This window comes from Panthera tigris, chromosome A1, assembly GCF_018350195.1.
Source record: "Panthera tigris isolate Pti1 chromosome A1, P.tigris_Pti1_mat1.1, whole genome shotgun sequence".
NCBI lineage: Eukaryota > Metazoa > Chordata > Mammalia > Carnivora > Felidae > Panthera > Panthera tigris.
Genome location: NC_056660.1, coordinates 109,418,533 through 109,443,556, shown reverse-complemented (window position 1 = coordinate 109,443,556; position 25,024 = coordinate 109,418,533). Strand labels below are relative to the sequence as shown.

Genomic DNA, 25,024 nt, shown 5'->3' with positions numbered 1-25,024 from the left:
GCTTGACAGGTAGTTAGAGCTTTTGCTATAGCTCAGCCTTCCAAAACAAACTTATCTTTGTGTAAGCATGATTAAACATAAAAGGAGTGAAGCAGAAGCTCGGTAAGTAAGACTAACTGGGCTTCTAAATAGTACCATTATGAAAAAGATACAATGCACTTAATTTCTGTATCTAACTATTTAGAAGTCAAAATGCTCCATACATTACCTATATCCCCTCCCCCGAAATCCCCTAAAAACTGACTAAGAAATCTCCAGTATTTGATTGCTCTAGTTGATATTTAGAACAAAGTTGACAACTTAAAGCTTTATAATAGTCTGTTTTAATATAAACAATTGTTGGAATCAATCAATGTCCATTTCAGGAAGCTTCTTGTCTGAATCCGAAGGCACAGCTGTGTCTGTACCCTGCTCGGCAGCCTGAGGGCCTGGGCTGTCTCCTTGTCCATCCACTGGTCCATTCTGCTCTGCATTTTTTTGCTCCTCTTTTGGAGGTTCCACTTTGGGTTTGGGCTTTGAAATTATAGGGCTACAGATACTCATCAGCTCCTAGAACGGCAGAAGAGAAAATCGTGGGTTCTTACAAAATAACAAATTTGACGTGACCCACTCAAATGAACCCAAGCCCACCGTCTCCCAACCAGAAGCCAGAAACTAAGATGTAGTAACGAAGTTCCCAGCTAAGTGTCACTTTAAGGATTGTTAATAATTAATAACAAGGCTGACAAGAAAAGATAATTAAATATCAAGGCTATAAATTACCTTAATTTTAGCTTCAATCTCTCTTGCCTTGACAACTGGATCCACGGTCAGACTCTGCTTGTTCTGCAGATTCAGTTTGTTATTCATCCACTCCATGGCTTCATTTGTGCTTTTCTCCACCTTCATCATGTCTGCAGCATCCAAATGGTCATACTGGTCCTCCTGCAACCAGGAGACAACCAGACAAGGGTCAAAGGATGATACTCTACCCACCCAAATATCCAGTTGTCTGCCATCTTTCAGAAAGTTACAGGCTTTTCAAAAATGAAGCACATTTAGCCTCACAATCTCAATAGAAATTCAATTCCTTAAAAAAAAATTTCAAGAAAGAGTAACCCCAATTTTTAAAATACTCAGGAAACAGACTTAAGGCCCAAATATACACATAAGATAGCAATTAAAAGACTTCAACAGCATAAAAAGCACAGGCCTGACACACAATCTTATGAAGATAATTTCACAAACATGACGTTACAGGCCATTAGATAGGAGAACTGAAGTTTAGGCATACTAGTGAGGAACCAGAACAATAACAAAAACAATTTTATAAAGGAGACCTTTCAGAAGCAAATTCTTTTTCAATAAATAAGCCCAATTTATCACTCAAAGCTTCTTACACTGACAGACCATCAAGAACCTGGACTATAGCGAGTGGTTAAGAATCCATACTTTGTGGGGCCAGACGTCAGGCCAAACCCCAGCCCCTTCAATAGTAATTTGGGAGGGGTGCCTGAGTGGCTCAGTTGGTTAAGTGTCCGACTTCGGCTCAAGTCATGATCTAACCTTTTATGAGTTCAAGCCCTACATCAGGCTCTGTGCTGACAGCTCAAAGCCTGGAGCCTGCTTCGGATTCTGTGTCTGTCTCTCTCTGCCCCTCTCACACCTGCACTCTGTGTCTCTCTCTCAAAAATAAACATTTAAAAAATTTTCCATAACAAACCAAACTGTATGCCTAATGGTTCTCAGAAAGACCAGGATAGAGCAGATTAAGTAAATGATAAGCATTTCAGAGCAAGAAAAGGAAACTGAACAATACTGCTCACTTCCAGATTCTACCTATTAAAACAGAGTAGCAAATCACAGCGTTCTTAGTAAGAGTCAATAAAATATCATACACATTACACTAACATCCAAAAAACAAAACAAAAAACCCAGCAGTATTATTGAACAATAGTTGAAAAGAAGAAAAGAAAAGAAAAGAAAAGAGCTGTTATGCCTCAAAACTTAACTCTACCAAAGTAAAAGTAGGGAAAGGAACAAAAAAAAAAAAAATAGATACCTTGTTTTTGAAAGAGCTGATTACTTTCATATACTGTTGGATTTGTTTCCCTAGTTCTTCAAATAATTTTGGTCTTTCTTCAGATTCCTGGAATCGCATCTTAATAGGGTGACCTAGATTCTTAACAGACGAAAGAATGCTTAAACTATCAAAGTAGTATTGTCTCTACTATTACCGAGATCTACTATGGAATACATTTCATTTCCATTTGCTATATATAAAAAGCCCAATAATGCTCCCCAGCCCAGTGAAATATATCCTTAGGCTAAATATGAGAATATACCTCTATACTGGTTCCATGTGGAGCCACAGTTCAACTTGTCACTGGAGTCCTAATTTTCAAAACACAGTGGGGAGACAACCCAAAAATAGGTACCTCCCGATAGTGATACACAATCCTAAGTATGAAGCACATGTGCCAAAAAAACAGTTTGTAAATTAAATCTGAACTCTCTAGTTCTAACCATGAATTTATTAGATGGCAATAAACACCACAGAAGTAAATTAGACAGTAATAAGCAGAAAAGCAAACAAAACTAGATCAGATTTTCTAGTTTTTTTGTCTTGTTTTGTTTTGTTTACTAAGGGGGCAGAAAGATAACTGAGGAGACAAAGGAGCATGTATGGTCCTTATGAGGTTCCTGAGTCAAACTAACTAAAAAATACTTTATAAAACAACTGGAATTTGAAAACTAAATACACAGTAACATTAAAGTGGTATTAAAGGAGCGCCTGGTGGCTCAGTTGGTTAAGCATCCGACTTCAGCTCAGATTATGGTCCCACAGTTTGTGGGTTTGAGCCCCACATTGGGCTCTGTGTTGACAGCCCAGAGCCTGGAGCCTGGTTCGTATTCTGTGTCTCCCTCTCTCTCTGTCCCTCCCCTACCCACCCCCTCTCAAAAATAAACATTTAAAAAAATTTTTTAATTAAAAAATAAAAAAATAAAGGGGAGCCTGAGCGGCTCGGCCAGTTAAGCATCTGACTCTTGGTTTCGGCTAAGGTCATGATTTCACAGTTTTTGAGTTCAACCCCCACATCAGGCTCTGCACTGCCAGGATGGTACCTGCTTAGGATTCTCTGTCTCCCTCTCCCTCTCCCCCCCTACCCTGCTCACTCTCTCTCAAACTAAATAAACATTAAAAAAGGGGATGGGGGTGGTAGGGGGGGATACGAAAGAATTTTTTAATGTAATAATGATACATAGTTTAATGTTGCATTTTCTTTTAAATACATACTGAAGTATTTTCAGATTAAATACAACACAAAAGACTTTCATCAAATACCTAGGAGTGGAAGGGAGCAAAAATGAAACAAAATTGGTCATCAACTGACAAAAGTTGAAACTACTGTTCTACTTTACTGTGTTTGAACATCGCCCATAATAAAAACTAAAACAAAAAAACTCAATCTGAAGGATCTCTCTGGAAGCTCTTAGTATCCTTCCAGAATGACAGGAAATTTGAAGGCACTGTCCTTGAGCAATTCCATTTCAGAAGGGAGTCACAATGGCCCAGTTTGACAACAAAGTAATCCACAGAAAGGTGAAAAGTTCTTCTTGTGCATTTGCATCCTTTTGCAAACAAAGGCCTCAACCTTAGATCATTTTTTGTTATTTTTTTTTTAAATAAAGTTTTATTCAAACACAGTCACTTCATTCATTTGCAGCCCTTAACTCACAGAAAAGGCAATGACCCTGGACATGCACTAAAACATTCAGTGTACCAGGAATGATCCAAGGGCCTTTAGATCTTCACCCTAACATTCTCCCAACTGAACTTTTTCAGCCCCTTCATTTTTTTGTGCTTTCAACCCTAAGTTTAATGATCAGATTCTTTAATACAAAACCAGATGTTTTTGCTTTACTGAAAATCAAAGCTATATGGGGCTCCCGGGTGGCTCAGTCGGTTAAGCATCCGATTCTTGGTTTCAGCTCAGATCATGATCTCGCAGCTTCATGAGTTCAAGCCCCACATTGGACTCTGTGCTGGCAGCATGGGGCCTCCTTAAGATTCTCTCTCTCCCTCTCTGTCTCTGTACCCCCACCCGACTCGCACTCTCTCTTTCTCAAAATAAATACAAATAAAACTTTAAAAAAAAAAAAGTTACATAACAACCCTCCCCCAATTGCATTACAGTGGCCTTTAGGACAGGTTTTGCTAGGTTTTCCACCTCTGTATCAAGAATGCAATCTCCTTCAGTGAAACATTTTAAGGCTAAACTCCATTTTCAGAAAAATAATTTTGTTACTACAAGGTTCTAAAACAAAGATAACGGGGGCACCTAGGTGGCTCAGTCGGTTAGGCATCCAACTTCGGCTCAGGTCACTATCTCATGGTTCTTGACCTCAAGCCCCGCATCAGTATCTGTGCTGACAGCTCAGGGCCTGGAGCCTGCTGCAGAGTCTGTGTCTCCCTCTCTCTCTGCCCCTCCCCCACTCATACTTTGTCCCTCAAAAATGAATGCTAAAAAAAAAAATTTTTTTTTTTTTTTTTAATTTAAAAATGAAAGAAAAAAAAGGAAGCACTAGGTCCAACATGGGGAATGAACTCACAACTCCCAAGATCAAGAGTCGCATGCTCTGGAGCACCTGGGTGTCTGTCTGTCTCTGTCTCTCTCTCCCCAGCCCCCCCAAAATCACTTACTTTTAATTCTGCCAATTTATCAACATAAACTTGCTTTGGCTGGTCTTCTCCATCCTCATACAACCAGTTTTCAGTATCTTCTAATTTCAAGGTAAAACTGTTACGATCCTAAAGATGAATAAAATATAATTAGTGATGACAAAAATTAGTCAACTGGCCAGTGAAGTCAGAAGCACAGACTACAGCATCTGAATTCCCTTTAAAATATGGGGGGAGTAGGGAGACACAGACAACAAGACTGGCAGTATTATTTTGCTTGTTACCTGCAGACAGTTTTATAATTCTCTCTGGTACATAAGGGATAGGTTTAAAAATTTGGACACATTTGGATGTTTGAAATTTTCAGAAATACAAAAAGCATTTGAAAATATGTAAGCTATAAAAAAATAAAATCTTAAAAAAACTTTTGTAACTATGTGTAGTGACAGATGTTTAACTAGACTTACGGTCATCATTTCAGGTTTGCACATGTCACTATGTTGTACTCCTGAAACTAACATAATGTTTATGTATCAATTACGCCTCAATTTTTTAAAAGTGAAATAAAATAACAGTAAACCTCAAAGAAAAGTGAGCTGATGTTTTTTAAATACAAGGTAAATAATAGCATGCAAATGTATCAAAAAGTGATGCAATAAAAACAAACAAAAAATGATGAAGACTAGCCTTTAGGAATCATTGCACTAAAAAAATACAACACTTTTCCCCCAGAAAAGCACATTTTAATCATTTGAACATATACCTACAGATGCCAGCTCCCTTTCTACCTAATACAGCTGAGGCCACTCCCAGAAAACATGGAATAGGCAGGCACATACTTACAGCTTCACTCACAAACTTCTCATACTCGCCGCTAAGCTTGTCCCTCATCTCGTACACATACTCTTCCACAGCGTTCTTGGCATCATTTCTCTCTTTCTCTAGTTTATCCTGCATGATCATCTTACCCTGAGAAAAGTACACATTAGATATTCAGACAGCTGAGACGAGGTCCTCTTAAATGTTAACTAATGTCGTCCTACAAGGAGAGAATCCTTCTTCCCCAAATCCTCTTAGCTCTGCAAATCATCCATGAATGAGAAGTGGAAATATTAGTCCTCAATAAATTATGAAGATCAACTCTGAGTTTTGTAGGTGTGCTTAGAAAAAAAATAGGGGCGCCTGGGTGGCTCAGTCAGTTAAGCATCTGACTTCAGCTCAGGTCATGATCTCCCAGCTCCTGAGTTCGAGCCCTGTGTCGGGCTCTGTGCTGACAGCTCGGAGTCTGGAACCTGCTTCATTCAGATTGTGTCTCCTTCTCCCTCTCTGCCCTTAACCTGCTCACATTCTTATCTCTGAAAACTGAGTAAAAGTTAAAAAAAATTTTTTTATAATAAAAAATAAATAGAAATTATCAATATTTAGAAACTCAAAAGCAAAAATAAGGAAGAGAATTTAAGACAAGTGAACTTTAAGAAACTATCAGCTCAATGTCACAAGGTGGTATACTCTGCAGTATTACTACACAATACCAAAGAAAAACATCAAATCATTCACACAGTGTAAATGCTATAAGTCTATAAAACAAATCTAAGATCCAAGGGATACATGATATTTAAAAAAAAAAAAAAAAAAAAAAAAAAAAACTAACAGCAGACAATTCATTCAATAATTTGTGCTGCAGGGTCCCAAACCTTGCATCACTCACCATAACAAGAGTTCAGTATTGACTAGCAGTAGGGAAAGGAACTAATGAACAAAATAGCACTACCACTGATGCTTTGATTTCTACTACCATCAACTTCCATGACCCACCTCATCAAACATGCCAAGCTCCCAAGTGAACAAACACACTCACACACCTGAACATGAACAATACCACCATTAAATCAAAGACGTAATGTTAAAGATCTCGTAACACAGCTTCTAGCAATATAGACATATAACCGTAAAAGAATTTTGACATTACATGGGATTTGCCCTTGTATTACCCAAAAACCTAAAATTGCTGCCTCAAGCCCCATAAAGGTCACTAGACAAAGAGTTTGAGCTCTACGGCCATATTCATCAGTTAGCTGAATGTTCTAAGAGGCTGGAAATAACCACCTCATTTTCAATGTACAAGTTGAGCATCTCTCTGTCTATCTGCCATAACAGCTGATTCTCAATGGGCAGGTCCACAGTACTGGTCTTCACTTTTGCCTTCTTGGCTTGGGGTGGTTGGTCCATCTTTTTGTCTTTTGATCCAGCTTGAGAGGTCTAAAATAACAAGAAATCACTATTAACAAACATATATGGGCCACCTTAAACTTCCATTTCAAGAGTTCTTTTTGCTTTTTTATCACTTTGTATTCTAATCTCAATAACCTGGGGCTACTTCTTATAGTATCTGCAAAGTTAAAAATATAAATACTGTGAGTAGTCAAATCCACAGCCACAGAAGTAATGGTGGGTGCCAGGGGCTGGGGGTACGGGACATGTGGGAATGGGGAGTTGCTGTTTAATAGGCACAGAGTTTCCAAACAGCAAGATGAAAACGTTTAGAAGACTGGCTACATCACAAGGTAAATATACCGAATACTGCCGCACTGCGTAAACACACACAAAACCTCCCATAATCCCACAATCAACACATAATCACAACTTTTTTTAATGTTTTAATGTTTTCTTTATTTTTGAGAGACAGAGCACAAGTGGGGGGGGGGGGCGGAGGGCAAGGGAGACACAGTCTCCTAAGCAGGCTCCAGACTCAGAGCTGTCAGCATACAGCCCGACGCAAGGCTCAAACCCAAGAGCTGTGAGATAATGACTTTAGTCAAAGTCGGACACTTAACCGACTGGGCCAGCCAGACGTCCCAACACATAATCACTATTAAATCTTCTCCAATTTTCTTCCAATCTTATCTAAACATACAGATTTGGATATGATATTAGGGAAAGATATGAATTTATGGTTCAGAAACCTATTACCAATATGATTTCCAGATAGTCTATACCAATTTACATTCTCACAAAGAATCAGACAATCCATCCACCACACCCTCGCCACAAACAAGAATTTGTTTACCATTATCTATGATTTTCTTTGGGTCAATAACCTTGGTGTGCCTGGATGGCTCAGTTAGGTATCCGAGTCTTGATTTCAGCTCAGGTCATGATCTCACTCCTGGCTTGTGAATTCAAACCTCATATTTCCATGCTGTCAATGCAGAGCCTGCTTGGGATTCTCTCTTGCTCCCTCTTTCTCTGCTCCTCTCCCACTTGCACATGAGCGCTCTTGCTCTCTCTCTCTCTCTCAAAATAAATACACTTTATTAAAAAAAATAACCTTATCTCACACACTTACCTATTTCTTCATATTCCCTTGGCATTTATCAACCAACATCTCTTAGCATTTTAGTGATTTTTTTCCCTCAACTGACTTTTTCCGCTTTAACTTTGTATTATTTGTCCATATATCTATATAAGTCTTTATTGTTAAATGTATCCCTTTTTTTCCTTTGGGATAACTTTCATTGCTTTCATGCTTTCAAAGCCCTCCCTGATCCAAAGACTGGAAAAATATTCATTTGTTGTTTTGTTGTTTTTTTTAACTACCTAACTTATCTGGAATTCAATTTGCTGTATGATACAAGGCACAATTTCAAAGCCATTTCCCCCACCTCCTATCCAAGTTAAGTCAGTTTCTAAAATTTATCATTTGCATTTAATTTCATACTAGGAAAGGTGTCAGTTCTCAAGCCACGTCAACGAAGAAGCCTAACCAGCCCACTGAAATTTCCCACAGCTCCACAGCACTAGGAGGGGAAGAGACAGAGCACCTTTCCTTTCTCCTCGACAGTTCTCCATATACACACAAAGTACTACTCCCTCAGACTGTTGCCCTCAACCACTCACCATGAATGGTTTTCTACCTTGGAAAAGGCCTATAAGTAGGCTTTTCCACTTCCTCTGACCATTATTCTTTTTTATGATTTGCACACTCACAATAATTTCAAATATACTAATAAGCAGATGTGAAAATGAGTTAACAGCACCGCCTGGGGGCCCAGTCAATTCAGCAATTCAGATCATGACTTGGTTTCAGCTCTAGTCATGATCTCACAGTTCTGTGAGTCCGAGCTCCACATCAGGCTCTGTGCTGACAGTACAGAGCCTGCTTGGAATTCTGTCTCCCTCTCTCTCTGCCCCTCCCCTGCTCTCTCTCTCTCTCAGAAATAAACTTAAAAACAAAAACTTAAAAAAAAAAAAATGAGTTTACAGACTTAAGCCATCTACAGGTTCTGCCAAACAATCAGAAATACCTTACAAAGGTTAGACTACACATTGCAATATCCTAAGTTGAAAGAAAACACGTTTTCAATACTGACAACAAATTTAAACATGAAAACTTGGACGTCACCAAGTTAAAGAACAGGATCACAGGGGCACCTGGGCGGCTCAGTCAGTTAAGTGTCCGACTCCGGATTTGGGCTCACTCAGGTCGTGATCTTGTGGTTCATGAGATCAAGCCTCAAGTCAGGCTCCATGCTGACAGCTGTTGTGGGATCCTCTCTCTCCCTCTCTCTCTACCTGCACCACACCCACCCCCACCACGCACATGGGCGCATTCTCACTCTCTCAAGAATAATTTAAAAAAATAATAAATAAAAAAAAATAGGATCGTGAAGGATTCAACAGTGTTACATATATATTTTCAAATAAGTAGTTAGGATATACCTTATTATTTAAAACACTATCTTTAGACAAAAGACAAGTGTCAGAGAGATAACAAAATTTGAAAAAATTATGTCCCATTTATCAGTAAAAAATAAATTATAGGTAGGATGACTAACAGCAACAGCCATTCAGAAACCAACAAGAACCAATCACAACCTAGCAAAACTAGTTTTTGAGTACATTCTTCCCACATACCATGGACTACAGTTCAATGTTCTAGCCAAACACTTTTCAAACACACTATAAAATCTTGCTGAAAAGTTTCAAATACATGGAGAATTCCTAACACAGCTGACCCTTGAATAATACAGGTTTGAACCACACAGGTCCATGCATATATGGATTTCTTTTTGAAACAGTACAGTACTCCAAGTGCATGGTCTCTGCTTTATGATTTTCTTAGTAACATTTTTTCTCTAGCTTATCTTCTTGTAAGAATACAATATTTAATACATGTAACATACAAAAGGAGTTAATCAACTACTTATTTTGTGACTAGTAGGGCTTCTGGTCAACAGTAGGCCACTAGTCAACTTTTGGGGGAGCCAGACATTATACACAGGCTTTTTACTGCATAGGGGTCAGGATCCTTAACCTGCGCATTATTCAAGGGTCAGATGCGTAACTACCTTCGAAGATGCACTATCTCAGCCAAACCATCGATGTGAAGAGATTACAAATCACATTCACAAACACAACTATGGGGCACCTGGGTAGGTTGAACACCTGACTCTTGATTTCGGCTCAGGTCATGATCTTGCAGTTTGTGCGAACAAGTGCCATGCTGGGCTCCATGCCGACACCATGGAACCTGCTTGGGATTCTCTCACCCTTTCTCTGCCCCTCCCCCACTGATGCCCTCCGTCTCTCTCTCTCAAAAAAAAATAATTACACACACACACACACACACACACACACAACTTATACCTCCATTTCTTCAGACTCTGCCTTATTCTCTGCTGGCGTGTGCTGCTGCTGCTCTTCAGCATGTGGTTCCTCCTGATCCACTTGCATCTTCTGGAAAACAGGTCATATCAAATCCCGAAACTAGGAAACACTAATGAAAGAATAAGCAACCCTCCTAACACAGAGGCAAAATCACATGGTAGATAATTCCTGCTCAATTATCAGCACTCAGAATACCTAGACTCCAATTCCAGCTATGACATATGTTATCTCTAATAGGGAAGTCTTCCTCTCTGGATCTCAGTTCATACATCTGCACAAGGGAGTAACAGTTGTTATGTAAACCAGGGTGGCTGTGGAACTACTCTATAAACCACAGCAGTGTACTTTACTACTTTGTAAACTCATCTGATGCAGTGTGGCAATATTTAACAGACGTTTCTGAAGAGAAAGGAGTTTCTTCCAGCTTCCTCATGAGTAAATTTCTCTCAAAAGTCTGGAGACTTTCAAGTTTTTAAATTAGTCTTTTCATCCTCCCAAGTACAACCACTGCATGTATTAGGGGAGCTGAACACCTTCAGAATTCTGTTAAAAGAACAAAGGCTGACAATAATGATAAAGTAAAGTTTGTGGAGACCTCAATTCTTGGCTCTCAATGCCTGCAGCACATTAAAATGACCTCGGAGGCTTCTACAACTGATACCTGGGCCTTAATCCAGACCAACTCAATAAAATCTCTGGAGACTCAGTAGTTTCATAAAGCCTTGATTTTGATGCACAAGAAGGATGAGGCCCAGTCCATGATTCCAATGAGAATACAATCTACTTGTGAAAATAACTGAGACTCCAAGCATTCTTCAGTAATCAGAATCAAAAATAACTGAAAGATTGTATAAAGACGTATCTGCTTGAATAAGGGGACACGTGCAAACTCACCCTCAGCACTCTGTCACAAAGTTCCTCCCTTGCCACCCAGTAAATTTGCTAGAATTTCTAGCCAAGTCACCTCTGGTATAAAACATCCAAATTACCTCTTCCTCCTTTGCATTCTGATCTGTTTCCATTGGTTCCTCATTTTCCTCAAACTTGAGCACTTCCACTAGAGATGCACTAGACACACTGAAGATGCCATGGACATTTACTCGCACCTTGACTTTCACTTTTGAACTGGAGCCATCAGACTGAGGAGTGACTTTCTGAACTAAAAACTGAGCTAGGGACATATGAGACAAAAGAGAAAATATGACCTGAGAGGACGAATTCAAACATGAATATATGCCTATATCGCCAGGTTATGCCCATTTCCCAGTGTAAGTCAGTAACATGATGCTTCAAATACTCTTACAAGCTTACATGATCATCAGATTTCTCCTTCTTCTTTCACAAATAGTCGAACTCTTAGTACCTTGTCCTAATTAAGGATTCAAACGTCTCCTAACCCTCCAAACATTCCCTTACCATTGGTCCCTTACTACAATTCATCTTTATATGCCACTGCCAAATAAGTTCCTAAACCAATGTCACCTTCTCCACTACTGAAAAAAAAAAACAAACCCAGGGATTCCATACTGCTTCTGTCATTTACCAAAAAATTGCCATATACGGAGTTAGTATACCAGAGTTTTACTTAAGTTTTATAATTCACAAACCTCTGCAAAATATGAATGATCATTCTTATTCCAGTTTATAAATGAGGAAAACAGAGATTACCTTTCCCATAGCTTCTAAGTATCATTCATGGTATTCCTATACTTGACTCATGCATTCTAAGTCTGTAATTATCATGTAACTCTAATTTCTCTCTCTTTACCTGGTATTATTTCCAGATTGTAAGAGTTTCTGAGAGTCTATGAAGACTCTAACCAACATGGATCCATGACCTAGGGTACTGATATAACAATTTCCTAATGATTTTCTGTGTATAACTCTGTGTTATGGTCAAAACTGAATTTAACTCTTTTTCAGTACCTAGGAATATTATGTGCAAGGTATACCCACTATGTTCGTTAACCAAGAAATAACTGCCCACATAATAGGAGACCAAATTAAATAATAACCATCCTGCTAGTACTGAACTGGTAAAAAGACTGGCAAAGGTTTTTTGTGTATGAACTAAACTTCAGAATATTGTATTTGCTCTGCTATCCCAGTTCTCCCAAGTACTTTTTTTTTTTTTTTTTTTTTAATTCCCAACTCTACTTACCTATAGCAGGATCTGGATAGGGCAAATCCTGCGGAGAGCTATAATAGGCCTCAAGAGTGAAAGGTTCCTTTCTATAAAAGGTGAGTACTTTAGAGAAAGGAGCAGCATGATTTTTTGTAAAGACTTCACAGTCACTACATAAAGGAAAAAGACAAAAACACACCAATTTAAGATATTCCTGAACACTTTTACCAATGTCCGCTATGTTAGTAATTATAGCATGGCTCTAGTTACTCTTCTCTTGCTCTCTCATCTGGCATCATTTCCAGGATAGAAGAGCTTCCAAGGACAATAAAAAACCGACATGTGTATCTATACATACGTATAAAATCAATTTTAAGAAAAGGAATATACTTCAATAAGCACATTAAAGGCTTCAATTATTTCAGTCGGATCAACAGGAAACTAAATAAGGACACAAATTTATTCTCAAGACTAAAGTAAGGCATCACTCTGCTTCATGCACTGTGACAAAACGTTACGGATTTGTAAAAGGTGAAACAGAGGGTAATATTTTACTCAGACCTAATACTAAGTTAACTTTAAATATAAAAATAATAAGTGTTATTACCTTGACCCTTCTTCAGCTGGAGAATTCCATCTCAGAGATATTGGATATGGTACTACATCAGTTATAGAAAATTCTCTGACTTTGAAAGCAGGCGATAAGATTGCACACTAGAATAATAATTTTTAAAAATTCCATATGACAAGTACAGACATTATGAACTATTATGAGATGTATAAATAATAACTTCAAAAAACCATCAATGGTTTTTAAGTATTTACATTATTTAATGATGTCTAAGTGGTTTTAAAAACTTGTTATCATTTGTCGAATTATCTTCCAGCCGTTACTTACCATTTTCCCATTAACTTAAACCTTTACTTAACTGATGTAGAAGATTACCTCATATATAGACGATTAGTATGCCAAATTCTCATAATATCTCAGGCTTACATATGCTTCTAATAAATTAATTTATCTTACTGTGTATTACAGGGTACAATTCCATTTATCAATACCACCTGTGATATCCATTTTAAAAACTAAAATTTCAGAACCTTACACCTACAGATCATCCTGAGGTGACCTCAGATTATTAGTGAATACAGAAAAGCAAAGCCATCTGGGAACAATAACCTATAAATGGCTGACTACCTATGAAAGAAAGCTCACCTGCAACGCACAGCCTCGAGTGACCGCTTCATCAGCATTTAATGTTGTACTAAGTTCTTTTCCAAAAAATTTGCTGATCTTCTCTTTCACTGCAGGGATTCGTGTCGCACCACCAACTATCTCCACTGCATAAATATCTTCTTTCTTTAACTCTATTTTAAGATGATTAGAAGATTTAGATTAAAACAATCTTTAGTACTTTACGGGGCAGCAGGGTGGCTCAGTCAGTTAAGCGTCTGACTCTTGATTTCAGCTCAGGTCATGATCGCACAATTTGTGAGACTAAGCCCCATGACGGGCTCTGCACCGACAGCATAGAGCCTGCTTAGGATTCTCTCTCTCCCTCCTTCTGCCCCTCCCACACACATATATGTATCACATGCATCCTCTCTCTCTCTCTCTCAAATAAAAAAATCTTTAAAAAATTTTTTAATTAAAAAAAATAAAAATAAATTAGTACTTTGCATTGAAATAAAAGAGCAATGTAACATCTTAACACAAAGTAACTTAAAACGTAACAAAACCGCACCACTCCTTCACCCCACAGCCACCACCACCACTACCCATACATACATATACATACATACATACACACACAGTCTCTCTGTCTCTCTCTCTCTCTCTGTCTCTCTCTCTCTCTCTCTCTTTCTCTCTGGGGGGCAGGGGTGGGGGGGGGGGATTCCAAGCAGGCTCAGCCTGCACAGCCAGCCAGCACAGAGCCTGATGTGGGGCTGGAACCTGTGAACTGTGAGATCATGACCTGAGCCAAAGTTGGGCGCTTAACCTCCTGAGCCACCCAGGTAACCCAAGTAGGTTATGTTTTAATGCACAAAATAACAAGGACAGTGTGGCACAATACTGGGACTTAAGAGGTGAGTGCCAGGAATACTCAATGCCCTGCAGTGTACAGGCCCTGTAATCTCTGAAACAGTACCAAAGAATTGTTTAAACACCAATACTTAACCTAGCCAAAGGAAATATAAGAGAGCCTTGAAATACTGAGTGATCCTGATGTGGCATGAAAGAAAAAGCATTCAAAGCACGTCTAGCCACCTGAATATTCCATCTAGAACATTAATAATACAGGTACGGCCTCCTTATAAAAGAAGTAAAGAAGGTGCACATCAAACGTCTTCAGTCATTCATAAAATACTAACACCACATTTTATGCAACAAATACTGACGATATGTTGAGAAGGGCTATTTAAAGAAATGGATATCCCAGTATGGAAAAGTACATGCCAGTGTGCCATAGTCACTCTGATTTAAGAGCTGGGCCTTTGTCAAGATGACAGTATATCTCAACACACTGAAATACTCAGCAACCAACACAACAGTGGGTTCCAAATAAAAGTATGTTGAAGGTTTTAGAAAAATTAAGGATACATTCCTAAATCAAACTTCTACTTTTAGCTAGAGATAAAATTAAAGCATCCTGTTAAAATAGCTATGTGGTTATCACATCCTCCCTTTGCTGTATTTCTCAGTCAGCAAAAGATTCACTGACAGAAAAGGCTTTAAGACTAGAATAAGCAGCAATGCAAAAGACAATTTTTACCAATAAATGAGATGCTTATATCCATCTGTGAGTCTGAATTAACTCGAGAAAATTATTAGATTTCACTGGACAATATGATCAAAAGGGTGGGGCTGGGGTGCTCCAGAGGAAAAATATAGATAAGAAGCTTCATGCAGCAATAAAGCAGTTCATACAATGAAAATGTATATAACTTTAACAAAAAGTTATAAATGACATTTTCCAAAGAGCCTGAATTATACAAACAACTCAGTCACAATAATACTTACTGGCCTGTTCCAAAACACTACGAAGTGGTGGCTCCACTCTAGCTAAGAGATCATCGCACATCTCCAGAAATTTGCCTCTATGAAAAAAACAGCAATAGGTTCAAATCACATTCCACTTTTATGTGGGGAATACATGGCTATAATCAAAAGGTAGGTAATAAAAAGTATTGACAAGAATGTAAAGAAATTGGACCCTTCACATATTCCTGGTGAGAATGCAAAATGGTGGCTACTTTGGCAAAGGATTTGTCAATTCCTCAAAATGTTAAACACAGTGTTACCGTATGACCCAACAATTCCACTCCAGGTATACAACCAAACTAACTGAAAACACAAGTCCACACAAAAAATTGCACATAAATATTCTTCACAACAGCCAAAAAAGTAGAAAAAAACCTAATGTCCATCAAGCAGTATTCAGGAATAAAAAGGAATGAATATAGTAACAGAGACTAATATTGGTTAAAAGATGGTTATTAAACTTTTAAAAAATTATGTGAGGTGAAAGAAGCCAATCAAAAAAGAACACATATTAGGGGCGCCCAGGTGACTCAGTGGATTAAGAGCCAACTCTCGATTTCGGCTCAGTTCATGATCTCACGGTTCGTTTCATGAGTTCAAGCTCCACATGGGGCTCTGTACTCACAGCGCGGAGCCGGCTTCAGATCCTCTGTTTCCCTCTCTCTCTGCCTCTCTCCCGCTTGAGCACTCTCTCTCGCTCTCTCTCAAAAATAATTAAAAAACATTTAAAAATTTTTTATTTTTGAGAGAGAGAGGGACAGAGAAAGGGAGACACAGAATCTGAAGCAGGCTCCAGGCTCTCAGCTGTCAGCAAAGAGCCCAACGCAGGGCTCAAACCCACAAACTGTGAGATCATGACCTGAGCAGAAGTCAAACGCTTAAGTGAGCCACCCCAGCGCCCTTAAAAAAATTTTTTTTAAAAAAGAAGACAACATATTATAGGACTCCATTTGTATGCAATGTTCAGAGTGGGCAAATCCAAAAAGCAGAAGAATAGCTGCCTAGGGCTGCAGTAGGAGAAACAGATGATGAAAGACAGCAAATGGGTACAATTTCTTTTTTTCCTTTTTTTTTTTTTTCCTTCAAACACTTTCAGTTTTAGGTTTACAGAGAAATATACAGAAAGTACAGAGAATTCCCACATACCCCTCACCAGCCCCCCACAATTCTCCTATTAACATCTTGCATTAGCATGATACCTTCCCAATACAGACACATATAGTAATATAAACTAGGGTTCTATAGGCTTTGACAAATGTATGATGGTAAGTATCCAGCTTGATAAAGGCATATGGAATAGCTTCACTGCCCTAAAAATCCTATGCTCCACCTATTCATCGCTCACTCCCCCTGAAATCAAACAGCATGGAACCTTCTCAAACTGGCTTCTTTTGTTTAGAAATATGCATTTAGGGTTTCTCCAAGTTTTTTAATAGCTTGACAGCTCATCCAGGGTTTATGAGATGATGAAAATATTCTACAACTTCCTTGTGGTAATGGCTACAAATTTTGTGAATGTATTAAAACCCACTGATTACACACTTTAAGAGTATGACTTTTATGAATTGTATCTCTGAGGTACAGAATATACAACACACCAGAAGAGCCAAAATTTAAGACCACCTATGCCAATATTGATGAGGACATAAAACAACTGAATCCCTTACGTGTTGGTGACCGTTTAAAATGAGTTTTTTCCTGAGCGCCTGGGTGGCTCAGGCAGTTGAGAGTCCAGCTCTTGATTCTGGTTAAGGTCATGGTTCATGAGTTGAAGCCTCACTGTCAGTGCAGAGCCTGCATAGGATTCTCTCTTCCCTCTCTCTCTGCCCCTCCCGGCTCTCATCCACACTCTCTCTCTCTCAAAAATAAACATAAAAATAATTTTTTTATGTTTTTAATATTGTATTTATCTCTGAGAGAGAGAGCATGAGCAGGGGAGAGGCAGAGAGAGAAGGAGACAGAAGATCCAAAGCAGGCTCCACTCTAACAGCAGTGAGCCCACTATGGGGCTTGAACTCATGAACTGTGAGAACATGACCTGAGCCAAAGTCAGACACTCAACCAACTGAGCCACCCAGGCGCCCCATGCCCCGCCAAAAAAAATTTTATGAGTTTTTTTCCCTAATAGCAATAAAACTGGGAAAAGCCAGTGTCCATCAAGATAACAATAACCCTATAATGGCACACTAGTCAGCACACACGAGGAACAAATGACACATGCAACAACTAAGTCAAACTCAAGTTTTATGCAAAGCAAAAGAAGTCTTACACAAAACTACATACTATATGACTGCATTTATAAGAAGTTCTAGGGGCGCCTGCATAGCTCAGTGAGTTAAGCGTCCAACTCTTGGTTTCAGTTCAGGTCACGATGTCACAATCATAAGGTATAGCTCCTCCCTGAAACTGCTTGGGATTCTTTTCTCTCATTCTCTCTCTTTCACTCTCTAGGTCCCTTCCCAGCTCACACATGGGCACTCTCTCTCTCTCTCAAAATAAATAAACTCGAGCGCCTGGGTGGCTCAGTCGGTTAAGCGGCCAACTTCAGCTCAGGTCATGATCTCACAGTCCGTGAGTTCGAGCCCCGCGTCGGGCTCTGTGCTGACAGCTCAGAGCCTGGAGCCTGTTTCAGATTCTGTGTCTCCCTCTCTCTGACCCTCCCCTGTTCATGCTCTGTCTCTCCCTGTCTCAAAAATAAATAAAATGTTAAAAAAAAATTTTTTTAATAAATAAATAAATAAACTCAAAAATCTTAAATTAAAAAAAAAAAAAACACTTTAAAAGTTCTAGAACAGGGAATTGTAATCCATGAGCCCCTAAAATGAAAAATCCCCTAAGTGGCTGCCCCTGGGGATGAAGGCCTGAGGAAACTTGTCCAAGATGGTCTATTTCATGATAAGGGTACTAGTTACAAAGATGTGTGCACTTGTCAAAACTCAGCAAATGAACATTTAAAAATTGAGTGTGTCATTAAATAAAAAACCAAAAACTATAAAACACTGATTTCTGATTACTATGCATACTTTAGTATTTGGGGATAAGTATACAGATAGATGTGCACTATTTTGAGATGCACCAAAACAAATTGGTGGATAGACAGAAGGATGAATAGATGAATAGGTACATGACAAAACAAGTACTGTTAATGTTATAAATAGAACCCAAGTGGCAGCTTAAGAATGTTCACTATAAAATTCTTTGTTGTGTTGAATACTTGAAAATATCCAACATAAAAACAATGAAAAAAAAAAGTGCAGAGAGAAGTCTAGAAAGATATCAAAAGCAATGGTAGAGGCTTTTTGATTTTTAAAATTTGTTTGGAAAAATAATTCACATAACTATAGAATTCACCCAGAGCACCAGGGTGGCTCGGTCGGTTAAGCATTCATCTCTTGATTTCTGCTCAGATCATGATCTCAGGGTCATACTGAGCCCCACATCAGGCTCCATGCTGGCATGGAGCCTGCTTAAGACTCTCTCCTCCTCTGCCTTTCTCCCCGCTCATGCAACACTCTCATTCTAAAAAAAATTAAATTCTGAAAGAATAAAATCAAAGCACAAGAACAGAACAAGTACTGAATGATGTAATTCAAGAAAAAAAACCCTCATATTTAAATAGCTATGAAACTATATACCGAAAATGCACACTGCATACCTGGGAAAAACAGATCAAAAACCACCAGCAACAAAACCAAATTATTTGTAAATTATCAATTAAAGGGGGGGGGGGGGGCATCTAACAAAAAGAACAAGTAACTGAAAAGTACACTGTCATAATCCCACAGCGATGCTATATGCCAAAGGAGAATATTATTCCATTTAAGATAATCAAGGAAAGAACAGAAGCTAAGGTTATGTTCTATCCAACCAAACGGTGGACATGGAAAACTGTCATCAACAGTCAAGAACTTATCAGAGTTCACATGTGCTATTTTTTAGAACCCCATCAGGGAAATATCCTTCCAACAACTCAAATGATGGAGAGACATTAACATAAAGTAGTAGTAACAAGCGTCAGCAACAATGTGGTGAAATTGAAACCCTTGTACACTGCTGGCGAGAATGTAAAATGGTCCAACTGCTGAGGAAAATAGTTTGGCAATTCCTCAAAAAACTAAACATAGAATTACCATATGACTCAGCAATTCCACTCCTACATTTATTCCCAAAAGAACAGAAAACAAGATAGTCAAACAAACATGTATTCATGAACAGTCACAGAAGCACCATTCACGATAACTAAAAGGTAGAAACAACCCAAAGGTCCATTAGGTGATGAAAGGATAAAAAAGTGATGTTATCTATACAAACAAAATACTATTTGCCATAAAAAGCATAGAAGAACAATACCTGCTACAACATGAATGATGAACACAGATAACACAGTGTTAAAGTCAGACACAAAAATGGCAAAACACATAGTGCACACTTCTATTTACATGAAACACCCAGAATAGGTAAACCCATAGAGATTAAAAAAAAAAAAAAAAAAAAAAGTAGTGTTTGCCACACAAGAGAGGCAAGGGAAGATGGGAAGTAACTGCTTAATGGCTATGAGGTTTTATTTTGGGGCAATGAGAACATTCTGTCACTAGACAGAGGTGGTCACCACACAACAATGTGAATGTACTAAATGGCACAGAGTTGTTCATTTTAAAGCGTTACATGGACTTTACCCCATCAAAAGTTAATCAGAAGAAATGCTAGATGGCAGAAATGATCTGGTTTCATTAGTTAAAAAAAAAAAAAAAAAAAAAAAAAAAAGACTGCTGGTGAGCACTACAGACTAAATGAAGACAATAAACTAGAGAATATGACAGCTTTGCACTCGATGTCCATAAAATACAACTGTTGAAAACAAAAAGCACACAGGTTAATTAACTGTTTTTAGAAAGTATAAACCACTTACAAATGTCTACTTGGCTCTAATTACCAGAAAACATTCTACTAACAATTTCTGAAAGATACCCTGGTACTCCTTTGCCCCCCAGACCACCCAACACATACACACACAATGCTGCTTAATAAAAATGAAAACCATCACTTTCAAGTAGAGAGGAAAGGTGATTACAAATGTGGTTACTAGGCGCAGTAAATCTAATTCAAATTCGATCTCAATTTTTTGAGGATAATTGAGGCCACACTTTCCCCAAACAAGCCATCAACCATGCCTGACTTCTATCAGTAGAGTTCACGTCCTAAAGAACTTACCACTCATCATCCAAGCAACCCAACTAGACAACGGTAACATTCTGGGTATTTCTGAGGATAGCCATGAAACATCAGTAACACAGAATTCTTGCAGCACTGTATAAAAAGAGCTGCTGCCCACAAGTGACCCTCAACTACTCAAGAACACCAATTTCTGAATCAATGACTAAATCAAATACAGAATTATTCAGCATTAAAGCACCTTGCCCTGATTTTTTGAAAACTGGCAACTCACATATAATACATGCAGCAGCACCTGTCAAGAGCTACCAACTTACTGAAATAATGAGGTAAAAGAGATTAGTCTAAATTATTAGAATAATCAAATCCAAACTTCAGAAAACGCAGGATGCTGAATGGTCTCTACTTTTTACCTACAGAAGTTAGCTTACAACAATCACGGTAATTTCAACAATTAGCTAAATAAATGCTAATATAAGTGGAGAAAAAAATCACAGTTGAGTTTAACATTAAAATAGTGATCTGTTTACCTATTCATAGTCCCAGATACATCAACATCATTCATAAAACATTCGATGCTCAAAGGGAGGTCTGAAGCATTTGCACTCATCAATTTCTTCAGTTTCTCACACTCCTGAGACAGTCGTAATAATGCACGAATTTTGGATTTTATGTCTAGCTTGTATTTCTTCCCAAATTCTTCACAGAAGTGATTTACTAACACCTCATCAAATTTTCTGCCTCCCAGTGTTGTGTCAAATGCAGTGGCCAGAACCTTAGGAAAAAAAGATAATTCAAAAATTAACCAATCAATTGAATTTTTATCATGATATATATTTAACTGGTAAATTAACAAGGGGACACATTAAGTTTGAAACAAAGTAATGTGCACATGTCATTTAATCACGGTTACAAACATTGTGAAAAAAGACACTGTAATCCCCAATTTACAGATGATGCTACAGGCCCAGATGAATCAGATCATCTGCAGGTCACAAAGCTAGTAAGTGGCAGAAGTACAACCCAAAACCCAATCCCCTCAATTCCCTCAATTCCAAAATTCAAGCTCTTTCCACTAGGCCAATCTGACTGCAAACTAAAATTACATATCCAAAGCCAAATGCAGTAACATGTCACTGCAATTCTGGTCTTCTTGCCATCATAGAACTATGATTAATATCAAAGGCCTAGCTCTATGCAGTTTACTATCAAAAAACATGCTAAAGGCTTAATTCACAGCAACTTGTAGAAATTTCAATAGCTTTGGTTATCCATTACCCAAATCTTTAGCAGATTAGAAGCAAACTAAATCTAGTTAGATTCACTAATAGAAGACAGACCAAATAAGAGATGACAGCCTTGAGGAAAAAATAAAATCAATAAAAACAATCTATTCAATGATAAATGTTGTGGGGAAATGTTGTGAAGAAAAAGAAAAACAGGGCACAGAACTGAATATAGTCTAATTACAATTTTGTTTTCTTCTAAAAACTAAAATGAAATATAGCAACCTGTTCAGAGTAGTACAACTGTGAATGTTTTTCTTTTCATGTAAATGTTTTCCAAGTTTGGGGATGTTTTCATGATGAGTAAATTTTAATTGTAACTCCAAAACTGACAAATAGCAATAAAGGATAATTAGGGAGGGGGAAAAAGGGCAGGTAATCAATAACTAATACACATCACTATGAACCAAAGCCAAAGCTAAATTATGGCCAGTAGCTTCTGTTCAAAAAGGTGAAAGTATACAATGTATTTTAGAAATAAAGCCATTTATTAGTCAGTAAAAGTTTAAGTACTAATAATTATACTTGGTTCATTATTTATATCTGTAAAAATCATGAACCTGTTATTTCCTAACCACCCCAAAGATTTTCCTTTTTATTTAACAAAAAAAAAAAAAAAAAAAGGCCTAAAAACAATATAAATCAGAATGTTAAGTGAAACCAAGTCTAGTTTTCAAAATAACAGGACTGTAACAGAGTCTCAACACGCCCCAAATTTAACATTTATTTTCAGTCAGTCCCTCCCCAACAACCCCCAAATTTGAGGGAGAAATGCAATTTAGGCCTTGACACAAACAACCCTGATACACAACCCTAATAATTAAATAATGCACTCAAAAACTCCTTGGTTCTTAAGCAAATTCTAGATAAAATCACCTGCAGAACTGATTTTATATCCCACTGTGGAAGCAGCATATACCAGCAAATTCAAATGTTGACCAGATACTCTCTGGCCCTCTTTGTCTTTGATACTGCTAGACTTCTCAGTGTACAAAACTCTCTCCAGAGCTCTAAGGTTTCCAGAAATCTGGACTATCTCTCTCAGTCTGGTTTCTTTTTGGCCATCCAAGTTCCAGTCCCTATACTCTTTTCCCAGAACATTCAAAACCTTAAGAGCAAGAAGAGGATACCTTTGTCATCTCTTCAATCCTCAGTGTAAAATACACAAAGGGACTCAATGTTAAAGAATCCTAGTAAGCCTCTAAGGTAAGTATTATTTTCCACACATTGTAGATAAGTAAGGATCAGAAATCTTAAGAGCTTCTTCCTCAAGGTCTACACTCTCTGCTTCATACTACGCCAACTCCTGAAAAATTACAACTTCTACACTATCCCTACATACCTAGTTTCTAGTTTAAATCATTCATACTAAGCTTCCATTGATGAAACAAAACGCTTTAATATATTTTTTCAATTGTCTCCCATAAATTCCTAATTATCACACACTTGAAATCACATTTTCCAAAAATAATATACTTACTTTAAGTTTCCCTCTATTAAATGCACATACAGAAACTTGATAAGAAGAATGCCCCATGTCTACGAAAACTACATTTCTTGGTTTCTCTTCTAGGGCAGGAAGATCTTGCTTATAGATTCCATATGCAAGAGCAACTACATAAGAAAAAAATTCAATGTATCATTTAAGTAGTACATTTAAAATTCAATTAAGTAAAAAAAAAAATTTATATAGTAAATAGTATGACTACACATACTATTTTAGAAAGAATCAAATTCTTCATATACTTTGTATAATTTATTCATGAGGAACATGAACTTCAAAGAATAAAATGCTGACATTCCCTTAGACTTCCTTAATGTTTCCAATTTCCAATTCCAATGACTTTGCCAATTTTTCCCAAACCACTTCCCCCAGTTTTCCAAACATATTTTCTGGGATTTCTTCTACCTTTGTGCCATCTCAACATTTCCACGTTATCTCCTTCTGGATGCTGCTTTACACCTCATAATAGAAGTGGAGAAAAGGTCGATTTTGAATCTAGGCACTGCTCTGAACACACAATATCTGCTAGCCTTCCAAACAAACGTGATTAAATATCAAAGTTAGTGCTAGGCAGATAAAGAAAAAGCACCAGTCAGATGAATTCTTCATGCGTGACACAGTAACCAAAAATACTGTGGCACACAGGTAGTAAGTGCTCCAAGCAAAATGAAGAACAAGAAACCCCAGGGTTTTAAGATTGCAGAACCATCCAGATTCAGCAAGTCAAGAATGTTAACAGTCCCTGTTACCTGCAGTAGTTTCATTCATTAATCGTAAGCAATTAAGACCAGCAATTTGTGTTGCATCCATCACTGATCGTCTTTCTGCATCGGTATAGAAACAAGGAACCTACAAAAAAAATGTGCCAGTTTACTATATGAGAGAGTCCTCATTTAAAATACACCTGCCAAAAAAAACAGTACAATCGTGGGGTGTCTGGGTGGCTGAGTCAGTTAAGCTTCCAGACTCTTGATTTCAGCTCAGGTCATCATCTCACAGTACCTGGGCTCAAGTCCTGCACTGGGCAGAGCCTACTTGGGATTCTCTCTCTTTCCCTCCTTCTGCCCCTCCTCAGCTCACCTTTGTTCTCTCTCAAAAGAAATAAATAAAAAACAAATAGACAAACAGTAAAATCCAGAAATGCCCTCAAATACGTACAGTGATTTTTTCTGTATATGATCAAGGAAGTATTTCAAACCAGTAAAGTTCGAATATTCAGTAAGTACTGTTAGAACAAATGGATAGTCATACAGAAAGAAAAAAATCAAGTTGCATCCTTACTGCACACCTAATAATATATTTCAAAGATTTAACAGTTAAAAAAAAAAAAAGTACTAGAAGGAAAGGGAATTTTTACCATTAGAGTAAGAAATTCTCTAACTAAAACACAAAATATAGTAGGAAAAAAAGAGAAAGAAAATATTATGTTTGAATAGCAATGCAGGAGGACAGATGGTAGCTATACTTGTGGTGAACATAGCATGATGTATAAACTTATCAAATCACTAAGTTTTACAACTGAAACTAATGTAACACAGCATGCCAACTAGAAGTAAAAAAAAAA

General features: G+C 37.8%; 1 protein-coding gene across 2 annotated transcripts in view; it reads right to left on the bottom strand.

Annotated features, from left to right (window-relative positions):
* Positions 1–304: 304 nt before the first annotated feature.
* Positions 305–25,024, bottom strand: part of HSPA4 (heat shock protein family A (Hsp70) member 4) — a 44,907-nt gene continuing 20,187 nt past the window's right edge. For both annotated transcript variants that reach the window (XM_042983846.1, XM_042983852.1), the window contains 15 exons: positions 24,210–24,309; positions 23,437–23,570; positions 21,201–21,445; positions 15,478–15,554; positions 13,672–13,823; positions 13,063–13,169; positions 12,492–12,625; positions 11,320–11,501; positions 10,310–10,399; positions 6,770–6,922; positions 5,507–5,632; positions 4,685–4,792; positions 2,042–2,161; positions 763–924; positions 305–549 (listed from right to left, as the gene is read on the bottom strand). In XM_042983846.1, coding sequence (XP_042839780.1) covers positions 346–549; positions 763–924; positions 2,042–2,161; positions 4,685–4,792; positions 5,507–5,632; positions 6,770–6,922; positions 10,310–10,399; positions 11,320–11,501; positions 12,492–12,625; positions 13,063–13,169; positions 13,672–13,823; positions 15,478–15,554; positions 21,201–21,445; positions 23,437–23,570; positions 24,210–24,309 — 2,094 coding nt within the window. In that variant the 3' untranslated portion in view covers positions 305–345. The remainder of the gene's footprint in view (positions 550–762; positions 925–2,041; positions 2,162–4,684; positions 4,793–5,506; positions 5,633–6,769; positions 6,923–10,309; positions 10,400–11,319; positions 11,502–12,491; positions 12,626–13,062; positions 13,170–13,671; positions 13,824–15,477; positions 15,555–21,200; positions 21,446–23,436; positions 23,571–24,209; positions 24,310–25,024) is intronic.